Source organism: Fukomys damarensis, unplaced genomic scaffold (genome assembly GCF_012274545.1).
Source record: "Fukomys damarensis isolate Sample0158 unplaced genomic scaffold, DMR_v1.0_HiC HiC_scaffold_9, whole genome shotgun sequence".
NCBI lineage: Eukaryota > Metazoa > Chordata > Mammalia > Rodentia > Bathyergidae > Fukomys > Fukomys damarensis.
Window position 1 is genome coordinate 20,602,213 of NW_022900921.1, and position 11,367 is coordinate 20,613,579.

The window sequence follows — 11,367 nt, forward strand, 5'->3', positions numbered from 1 at the left end:
GAGAAACTCAAAAAAATTTTCTCAACAGAAGACTGTAATCAAAATTCAGACAACAACAAACCTGGAAATTCCTGATTGAGAGAAGAGAAGGATATTCTGGGAGTAATGGAACTTGAGTTCGAGTTCAAATCTCATTAGCTTCATAGGTTATTTTTAGCTCATCAACTAATATTCATGGGCCTTGGTTTCCTTGTGTAAGATAAGAAGGGCGGGCTTGTTCCAGAATGCAGAATGGTTGAGAACATGTGTTGTACAATCAGGGGAGACCTTGAGTTGCCCTGTGGCTGTGATTGACAAACTCTTGGGCAAATTCTTTAACTTTTTAAGGTTTATTTTCATCAAGTATAAAGTGATAAAATGCCTTACTACTGTAAGAAATAAATTCGATAACTCATCTACATGGTTAGCACATAGTGTTTTCTGGTGGTTCTTATTAAATATTTATTTGCAGTTTAAAGAATTGTTGATTCCTTTAAAGGCGGCTGACACAGAGAACAGGACAAATGTGCCTATTATATTTTACTCTGTTGTAAAATAAACTACAGTTGGTCATTTGAAACCTTAGGTTCCATATTTGCAGTTCAACCAAAAATGGATTTGAAATAATAAACTGCATCTTGGGGCTTGGGATTTAGCTCAGTGGTTCCAGTGCCTGCCTCACAAGCACAAGGACCTGAGTTCGATCCCTGGTAGCAAAACAAAACAAAACAAACCACCACCACCAACAACAACAAAACCACCCCCCCAAAACCAAAACTGCATCTTTACTGGACATGAATCGTGCATTTTCTTGTCATTATTCTCTAACCAATGCAGCAACTATTTGTGCAGCATTTACATTGTAGCAGGTATTATAAGTAATCTAGAGATGACTTAAAAGTATACAGGAGGATGTGAATAGGCTACATGTAAATACTATGTCACTTACTATAAGGGATATGAGTATCCCTGGATTTTGGTAGCATGGGGTCTCCCAGACCAGTCTATGCAGATTTGCAGGAATGACCATGTATACACATGGAAAGAACATAGCAAGTTGTTGCTGGCACTGTCACACTTTTTTCTTTTGAGTAAATGCACATTGGGGAGAATTATGGCTACTTACAGGTGGGAAAGAGATGTCAGATCATTGAAGGAGCCTTCAGGAACACTGGAAATGTCATTGCCGTGAAGAGTTCTAAGGCAGAAGGCACAGGTCAGAAGGTTGTACCCAGTCTCAGTCTAAACCCAGCACACTGTCTTGGTCTCCCAGCCTGGCCAGCCCAGCTGGCCTCTAGCAGTTCTCTGGGAGCAGCAGCTGCCCCCTTTGCTACACGGAAGTGGGTATTCCTTAGCTCAGCTCAGGAGAAAACAGAGGGTAAAGAATTTGGGGAAGAGGCTGCAGACAGACATGGGATGGAATCAGAAGCCAGTCTGTTATAGTTGTGGAATAGTGGATAATTATTTTAGGTCTTCATTTTTGTGTCTGAAAAATGGAGAGGCAGATCTGCCTATAGGAGCAGCTGAAGTTTCAGGGATATAAAGTTCTTGTACCATGGTTACGACTGTAAGTTTGGGAGCCATGTGGCTTGCATTCAGCTATGCTTTACCTTCTCTAAGCCTCCATTTCCTAGAATGAACATGGCAAGATGTACCACAGAAGACTATGTTGGATGTATTGACCTGTGTAGACAGAGGCTGACATTTGTCTGCGTGTTCAATGATGAACCATTATTAACATTGGTGAAAGGATCTTGAAGAAAACCTAGCACAAAGGAGTTCAATGAATTGGTTCCCTTCAAACTCCCCTTAAGAGGTTTTAGGTAGATTGAGACATGTTATCAATCCTAGCTCAGGTGGTGGATGTGGTAATTACGTCCTGGGTTATTCTCTGCATCCAGACACTTGTCTTATGGGAAAAGTCTTGCTATTGACCATGAACAGATATGAGTCTGGCCGTGTCTTCTGATAGCCAGACCAAGGCATCAAGCAACTGTCTTAGTATCAGTCATGCCTCTTTCTACCCTTAGGTATAAGCAGCTAAAAGCTATTCTCACTTGCCAAGTAGCCTCATATAGTGAGCCTTTGATAATGCCTAGAGGATTCTGTGAAAAAGGGAGAGTAAACACTGCTCTGTGCTTAAGCAAAGAGAACTCATCTACAATTCAGGGATTATATCCTCCATAAAGGAGTAATCATCAACTATGTACAAAATCCCCACACTGACGACTCACTTTGAGTCTGTTGTGTGAAAAAGTAACGTTGGTGAAAGTGGCAGAAACTCACAGGATTCTCTAGTGACTGATGAGCACTGTCAACTGTGCTGGTGATAAAGCCCCCTTAAGGGTAAGGACTAATAACTTTAGTCCAGGCAGGGAGCCCTAGTAAAACAAAGAGGCAATTAGCATTGACAGTGAGAGTATAAACAGGATGATAACTAATGAACTTGCTCTTTTGTTTTCCTTTCAACTGAACTTAGCCTGCCCTGGGTCTTTGGCTGAAACAGAGATGGGAACTTAATTACACTTAATAAAGAATGGGGGGGGGCTCTCACACTGAGAGAGCAGTGGTTCTAGAAACGTGGATTATAAAGCCCCGCTGCCAGTGATACTGATTCTGTGGGCATGGGTGGGATCTGAGATTCTGTGTTTTTGCCAAGTTTCTAGGTGTGTGGATGCTGCTCGTCTGGGGACCACACTTCAAGGGCTAAGGATTTTGAGTTTTCTCCTATTGCTTTATGGCAAGGTCCTCATCCCCCCACAGCATCTCTTGTCCATCTGTTGGTCAGTCAGTCTATCTGTCTGTCTGTCTATCTATCTGCCCATCTGCCTGTCCATCCATCCATCACCTATCAGGCTACAGATGGAATCTAGGGCCTTGCACAAGCTAAGCATGTACTTAACACTAAGCTATCTCCAAACCTCTCCTCTCTCCTTCTTTCTCATAGTTATCATCCATTGTCATCCTCATCACCATCAGCTCCTCCTGGTCTCCTCGTAGTTCATAGGTGATATTTTCAAGGTGAAAGACATTTTCTTCCATTCTTAGGCAGCCAGGACAGCTGGAAGATGGTTAATAGCTTTCCAAAGAGTGTTCATAGTGGCTTCTTACCTCCCTGGGTAAGGAGAGCTAGAAGCACTTCCTTACATGCTTATCAACACCATTTAGTCTCTAATTCATGTGGTTATTTATGAATCATGAGGGCCCCTGCCTGCTATTGCTTTAGATGGTTTGGTGGCTGCTTGCTCTTTTGCAAATGGACCCAGCCCTGATGTGAATAATTTGTGAATAAGTCTTGAGCGGCCAGAGATGCATGAAGGTCTAATTTGGAAACACCAAAGGACCCAAAGGCAGCTTTGGCGCTGTGACACCTGTAAGTCATGTTTCCATTCACTGTGAGCTGGGCTGTTGAGCACTTTATTAACTGTAGAGCAACGGGGCCATGATTTATCAGGACAACTCTAGGGAAATCTGCCCATTCTGCAAGTTCTCCTGCTGGTTGGCCTCCAAAGGAGGACTCCTCCATGTCAAACCACTATCCTAAGTGATAGCAGAGAACAGGATGAATGTGCTTTCCCAAGAAACAGTTCAGTATTCTCTTCCCTTTCTCCTGCCCTTCTTCCTTCACATTTTACAGGAACTGAGCCTGACTAGCAACTCTCAGAATTCCCAGGGGCTCATCTGCAAGGCCCGAGGTTCCCTCCCACTTTCTGACTATTAGGAGATGTTCAAGAGACACTTGAAAATTTCAAAAACAGATGATGGCACCATTAGAACAAGACTAGACTTACCCAACTTAACCACCCTTTTCAGTTCTGTGCTCCTTAAACCTTGAGTCTTTGAATCACTAGGTGGTTACAGTTTGTACAACGATGTTGGGAACTACTGTAGGCCTAAATGTGCGTTGGGGTAGGTGAATTATTATTATTTTTTTTTTGTACCAGGGATCAAACTCAGGACCTTGCACCAAGGCAGGTGTGGAACCACTGAGAATTTGCTTTTGATCAGGTGAGGCCACTCACAGGTCACCACAGGTTAAGAATGAAGGCTCCGGAGTCAGACTGCCTGGGTTGGAATCCTTCCTCTGATACTCTGGCTTTGTAAATCAAGAGAACTAATCGTTTTTCTGTGCCTCAGTTTTTTCAACTCTAAAATGAAGGAATTCCTATTCCTACATTCTGTTTGAAGCAGTAGACATAGTTTGGGGCAGGGTGTGAAGGTTGGTTAATGTCAACACCATCTCTGTAGCAGGCCCTCTCTTGTCCACAGGGAATCACCACATCCACTTCTCAGTTCTAGGAGTGTGGTCTCCTTGATGGAGTCATGGTTCCAGTCTGGCCAACTGGAGTCACAGTGTATGGTCTGAGGTTGAACATGTCACCTCAGTGGGCTGTGAGGCTCAGAAAATGACATCCCAGTGTATGTTTCTGTGACATGCTGGACTACAGGAGCAGCTTCAAGGTCTCTCTGACCGTACCCTATATCCCTGCCACTGCCTTTCCCCCTTTCTCTTGATCCGTTCTCTCCTGAAGCACAGGAAGGAACTTTCCCAAGTCCCCTTATCAAATTAAAGACCAGATCAACCATAAAGAAATACAAGCATCTTCAATCTTCTTACTAACATTTCATTACCCCAGCAGGAGTAAACTCGCATCACAGAGGAGACTGAAAATCAAAACCCATGCCAAGAGTCTAGAGGAACCTCGTTCCTGGTTATTATTTCCTGGGCTCATTCTCTCCCTTAAACATCATTCCCTGCCCCTCTAAAAGCCCCAGCTCTATTCTTTTCCAAAAAGAAGTTACTTAAGCCTCACTCATCTGGTCCTGCTTTGCATTTTTTTTTTTCATATTTTGTACGGCTCCCATGGGCCTGTGTGTGTTCGTACACTTTTTCTCCTGTCAATCTGTCTGTTCATTAGACTTAGACAGGAACTCTCACAGGGGGACAGTTGGAACTTTCCTACACTCCTGGGCTTTTTCTGGACCTACGAAGTCAGACCGTTGCCTTCTTGAGCCTGCTAAGTGGCTGCTCTGTGCCTCGAGTTGTGAAAGAGTGCCCAAGAGCGAAACCTACTCAGGAAAGAGGGCTCAGAAGCAGAGAGCACCACATTTCTGATAGGTTTTTATAAGGCTTGAGGGCGTTTGAACAAATGTTTCCCCTTTAATGAGGAAGGGACCTGACACACTACTTCACAAACCAGCTGTTAAGACTCAAAGAGGGTATGCAGATGATGCAGGGCCTGATACAAGACCCAAGGCAGGGTCTGCACAGGAGAAGCACCCAATCACGGCAGTCCTGGGCCCTGAAATGTTCTTGGAAGTATTTGAAGGCCAGTCCTGTCAAAGAGTTCCCCAGATAGAGAAGAAACTTGAAATCATGCATTTTGCCCATTTCCAAGGTGGTAGAAGGTCCTATGGCTTGACCCTGGGGCTGGAGAGGACACACACTGAATGTGGCAGTGGCCCTGGGCCCATCACCTGTCTCTGCAGTCCTCCCTTCCACACATCAGATGCTTCTCTGGGCCATGAAGAAACACATTCCTAATAGGCCGTGCCCCTCCAGTTCTCAGGAAAAGTCTGAAAGGCTCATGCAGACAGACAGTTGTCTGTGATGGGGAAGGAGGTGGAGGTGGGGAAAGAGCACTAGGCTGGGAGCTGGGAGATGTGGGCTCCAGCCTCGGCTCAGCCCCCACTGTGGAGAGATCCCACACATCTTCCTGCTCTGGCCCAGAAGCCACATTCCCGTCACCCCTGCAGCCTCCTGTGACTCCCTCAGTGTACTCACGCACACAGACTTCAGGGCCTCTTTTCAGACACTAGTACCCTTCCCTCCCAGAATGTTCCTCACACTCATCCCTACTCCCTAGGTTCTTGGTCTCAGCCTTGGAAGCCAAGGTTAAGAGGATGGATTCTGAAAGCAAACAGTCTTGGAGCCGAGCGCCATTATTGTCTATGGATTATGTCACTCTGGGCAAGTTACTTTGTTTCACCCAGCCTCAGTTTCCCCTCTGTGAAATGGAGATAACAGTGTCATTCTCCACAGGGTGAAGAGCAGCGGGATTATGCAGTGAATTACTTGGTCCCAGTGCACTGCACAGTTGCAGTCTGTTCTTTCAGAAAGCCTTTCCAGTGGCCAGGGCTACGTTCCGGGCCTCATGCTGTGTCTTACTTAGGTTTCTTCTCTTAGGTGTCACCTATACTGCAGGGGCTTACTGACCACTTGCTCTCTGGACCAAGGCTCCCTCAGATTACCACCTATGGCTCACTCACTGACTTCCCCCACACTGAACTGAGCACAGCAATGAATGGGGATAAGGGAGAAGTCCTGAACAGGTTACCAAACTTTCTGAAGCGGTCTCCTTGGCTTATAAATGAAAGCACTGGCCAGCAAAGTCTCGAAGAAATCTCCATACATAAGGTTTTATAGCTAGACTTCTAACTGGTTTTTAGTTTGGGCATAGGAAATGACCAAGCCCAGACCAAGGTTCACACAAGGAATCACCTTGGGGCTCACCCAAAGAATTTTCTCATGTGTAACAACTGATCAAATGTGCCCCTGAGTTGTATGGCAAGAGAGTGAGCTCCTTGTTTGGAAGGTAACCAAGCAGAGGGCAAACAGAGCCCTTCACAGGGATGTTTGTTGTAGGTAGGATTCATGCAGTCTGTAAGCTGCATGGGTGTAAACAGCACAATCTTCCTGCAGGGACTTAGAGCTAAAAATCCCGAAGCTGGTGAATGATAATTCCACTGGCTGCCTCACGAGCACATGCTGACGCAGCCTTCCCAGCGGTGCTAAGTGATTCCAGGTGGCCTCCTGTGGCCGGGCATGGGGCGTGACACTGCAGACCACACACACACAAGGCATGTGGCTCCACGTGGGGCAAAGATCTGGGCGCGCGCGGATCCCCCAAGAGCTAGAGTGTGCACAAGAATGTCTCTTCTGGCCATTTTTGGATGAGGTGTGAAGTAGGAAAAGGTTCTCACACAGTGTTTTGTACACCCTCCTATTGTGTGCACTGAAATGCATTTATACTCACCCATCAACACATTACACACACTCACACTACACACAAACCATACATACACACGGCTCACCGCCCCAAACTCATAATACTGTGAACCCCCCAAGTCGCCCTTTGCTCTCTGATCACTTTATTTATTTATTTTTTAGTAGCAGGGATCAAACTCAGATCCTTGCGCTTGCAAGGCAGGCGGCGGCACCACTGAGCTAAATCCCCAACCCTCTGATCACTTTTTTGGCCCATGTCTATGTCTAAATTTTGATATTCATCTTCTTCGTTGTGTCAAACACTAAGCATCTGATCATTTGTGAAATTTTCATCAGAACAATGAAACCGTCATTAATAAGAGGTTATCCAAATGTTCCAGTGCAGCTACAAATAATGTAACTCCTGATTTCAAAACCCTATCCTTCCCTCAACTCCCTAACTTGCAAATATGTTACATCTGCTTTCACCTTTCATTTTGCCTTCACTTATTACACAAATGACTATAGGAACAGCTGGTTATTGATAATATTTTTTCATTTGTTCCCTGATAGTCTTTCTTCATAGGCATAAATGTTAACGAGTTATAATTGTTATGGTTCTTTATCAGCATGGCAATGCTGTGTGATAAACCCTTCTCCACACTACTATCTAGTTTTCATCATTATCTCTTTTAATAACTACACTTCACTGTCTGGTCATATTATTGCTTCCCCACTGTGCCCCTTGTAGATGATATTTAAAATTAGGTTAAAAATAACAGTGCAGGGCTGGGGATTTAGCTCAGTGGTGCCGCTGGCTGCTTTGCAAGTGCAAGGTCCTGAGTTTGATCCCTGGTACCAAACAAAAAAATAATAGGGCAACAAAATAATAGTGCATAGAACCTTTCCTTCCTTCTGAATTATTCTTTAACGTAAATTCCTATATGTGCAATTACTGGGAGAAAGGATATAGATATCATAAAAACATAGCCTATAAACACTTTTATTTTTCCTGATTAGGCCCTTACACAGTAAATGTTGGTTCCTCACTGAGATAGATGGTTGGATGGAGGGGCTTGGAGCTCTCTTTTAATCCCTGAGATCTCATGATTCTAAAATACTGATGCTAAAGGCTAATTCTGCAGTCAAGAAGCAGGCACCAGGGTACTGAATGTTTGTGTGTAACTTTGAATGACTAATGGTAGTACCGCTGCCAGGGAGGGACAGACAAGGTGGCAGAGAACCCTGGACAGGCTGTCGATGCTCACCCTACTACCGCAGTAGACAGCAGATTGATAGCCCAATGCCGTTTCCCTCTCTTCCTTACACACTGAGTCGTCCCAACCTGAGCTACTTCAATTATGAGCACATGCACACAGATCTGCTTAAAACTGGTAGCACTGCCCACGAGTAAACCCACACCCAGAACCGTTCGAAGGAATAGCAGACAACGGACTGGGATGAGGGGGCACAGGGACAGCTGGGAGGGGGCCCTGGTCCAGCTTTCACCGTGGCCAATGAGATGCACTCCTATCATGTTCAGTTGGAAATGGGGAAAGAGTTCTGCTAATGTTTCCATTCTCCACCTCCCCAGAGAAGGTGGGTAATAAATAAGTGACAATAACGTATTGCGCCCTGTCAGTGCTGGTACTTCTTCGCCCCCAGAGAATTGAATTTTAATAACAGTGTGGACGCCATGTGGCAGGAGTTGTTGCTGACATGGGTGTTTTGTGGGCTTCGATCAATCACATCAGCCTAGAGTCTCTGGAGTGGACCAGCTTGTTGGGTGCTGTTTGCTGGCTGCTACCAGGTCCTGCGAAGGGGCTGGGACTCCAAATTAGGAGGCTGGATTGAGACTGACAAGTAGATCTTGGCCATCTGTTTCACCAGTGCAGGCCTCAGTTTCCCAGATTTTTAAAGTTGGCATCTGCTTACACTGACAGCATGGTGGCAAAAGGTTATGTGGGGAACTAGTCATACAAGGCCTCATCCAATATGGTGGTTACTGTTACAGCAATAACGAGCCAGCAAGGCAAGATACTGACAGGTGCAGGGCAGAATGTCCCGCATCTCTGTTCTCAGGAGAGTATAATTCAAGGGTTGATATTCAAAGGATCAATTCACAGTATCTTCTTTGACAAATAAAATAAATGCAAGATCGAAAGGCCTCCAAATCAGGTGACAATCGGGCCTCAGTGGGGTGGCTTCCCGCCCTAGCGAGCTATGAAGTGTGAACAGCAATACCAAATGGGTATTTACTACACGTCACAGTGGCCAGGCCTAAGCTAGTCCAGCGACTCACAGAACCCCTACAAGACTCCGTGCGGCAATTACCATAATTATCTGATTTATGGATGAAAGGACACACAATGAGGAAGGAACACAGCTGTGCTTGGAAAACAGGTGACTCCATGGCCCTCTAGACTTTGTACAGGGCAAGCCTGCCTCTAGTAAGCTGCCTCGGCTCAACTGTGGGCCAAGGCCAGGAAGATGACAAGTGGGGACGGGTGTGGAGGCGGCGGACTGTACGGCCCTGTCCAAAGCTGCAGGGCTGCTCAGCCAGGAAGTGATACAGAGGCAAGTCCTGGTATGGCCAGGGCTTCCAATTTTCTAAGGGAATGTAGAAATTAGGACTTTTAGGGGAGGACCCCGAGTTACTTAAATATTGGCAAGTTACGACTCTGAGCCAACTCTGTGAGCTGGAACAGGCTCCTGTGACCGCTGGTGCGTGAGCTTTGTTCCCTTGCAGAGGAGGAACATGCTGAGTCTCCTGTGAATCCTGTGAAGCCAGAGGCCACACCTGCACAAGCCTGACCATCAGGATGAGGCTCTGGGCCACACACAGTGCTCACTCCTGGAGGGCAGCGTGTAATTACATGTCCCTGTCTTCTCAAGGGAGGTCCTGCTGATCCCACTTAACACAGAAAGAGACGAAGACTCAAAGGAGTTCCGTGAGGTGCCCAAGGTGCCACAAGTGTCAGTACTGGGCTGCACCCCAGGGTGGGGTGACCCTCTGTACCTCTCTGGGCAAATCAGAGTGCCGGGTGGGAGGTGCGGGCCTGGAGCAAAAGAGAGTGAGGAAGGGGAGTGCTCAGCATTCCTCCTGCTGTTACCCAGTCCTGGGCAGCTCAGCACCAGGGTACTCACAGCACTCGCAGGGACCGCAGTCCATTGAAGGCGTGGACGGGGATGCATCTCAGCCGGTTGTAGCTCAGGATCCTGTGGAAAGGGAGATAGGAGCCTGTTGGCTGTTCCTATTCCTACTACTCTTGGTGCACACTATTTACACTGGATGGGTTGAAGCAAAGTTTCTTCTTTTTCCCAGTTTTAAAATATTAGCAAAAGCATCCTAACAACAAAAGGAAGAGAAACTTCTACCACTGCAGGAAGCTCATGAGCTTCAGTTTTGCAGTTTCCCACTCTGGGTTGCATAGCAGGCTGACTCTCTCACCAGCGTTCCATAACTTCTTCCTACTATTAAATGCTGTGTGCTCACAACATGCAAATCTAATGGAAAATAAATAGATCTGTGCAAATATAATTGTGCAGGGAAACCCTCCACTGGGAAAGAAAATTTGCACAGCACAGAAGCTATTTTACGGAGAGTCTTCCTCAGAAGTACTGAAGTTCCAGTTTTTCCCAGTTTCCCTGACTGCCTAGACAATGAAGTTCCAACCTGCTTTATTTTACTTCTGTTGGGTAAGGCTTACCCTTCACCTGGGCAACCACAGCCCCGAGGGCAGCCGTACTAGAGCAGAGAACCAGAGGGAAAGGATGCCACTCACTGCTGAGCCCACGAGAACAGTGCATACGGACTCTCGCTGTACTCACAGGGTGGAGAGGTGAGACATATTGCTGAAGGTGTAATTGGTCAGCACACCAATGCTGTTGTTGCTCAGGTCACTGGGAAAAGTAAAAGAAAAAAAGTCAAAATTTGTTGAAAACTGCATCGAAGGAGGCCATGCTGAAGTATCGTACATGAATTCCACCAATAAATTCATCCATCTGCCCATCTACTTATCCATCCACTCCTTCATCCACCTGCCCACCCTCTACCTGCCAACCTGCTCATTCACCCACTAATTCACTCAGCCATCCATGCACTGATCCAGCTACCCATATCTCCCCTCCAACCTCATTCCTCCTGAGAGGGAATCTAGCAAGATGGAATAAATGGTTCCCCAGCTTTTCCATGGAGATAAATACCCAGAGCAGTGGCAACATTAAATCCAAGTCTGAATCACTGGAGAGCTTTTAAATCCTCTGATATCTGAGTTTTGTGCCCAAATATTTTGATTTAAATGGTCTAAAGGGTGGGCTTTAGCATTAGTATATATTAAAAAAAAACTCCTTGCTCTTCCTCCTCCTCTAGAGATTTTTTTTTTTTTTTTTTTTTTTTT

General features: G+C 45.9%; 1 protein-coding gene across 3 annotated transcripts in view; it reads right to left on the reverse strand.

Moving 5' to 3' along the window:
* The window catches only part of Slit3 (slit guidance ligand 3), a 552,271-nt gene that overhangs the window by 53,069 nt on the left and 487,835 nt on the right, over positions 1-11,367 (reverse strand). For all 3 annotated transcript variants that reach the window (XM_010622214.2, XM_010622217.3, XM_010622215.1), the window contains 3 exons: positions 10,799-10,870; positions 10,115-10,186; positions 1,106-1,177 (listed from right to left, as the gene is read on the reverse strand). In XM_010622214.2, the coding sequence (XP_010620516.1) occupies positions 1,106-1,177; positions 10,115-10,186; positions 10,799-10,870 (216 nt within the window). The remainder of the gene's footprint in view (positions 1-1,105; positions 1,178-10,114; positions 10,187-10,798; positions 10,871-11,367) is intronic.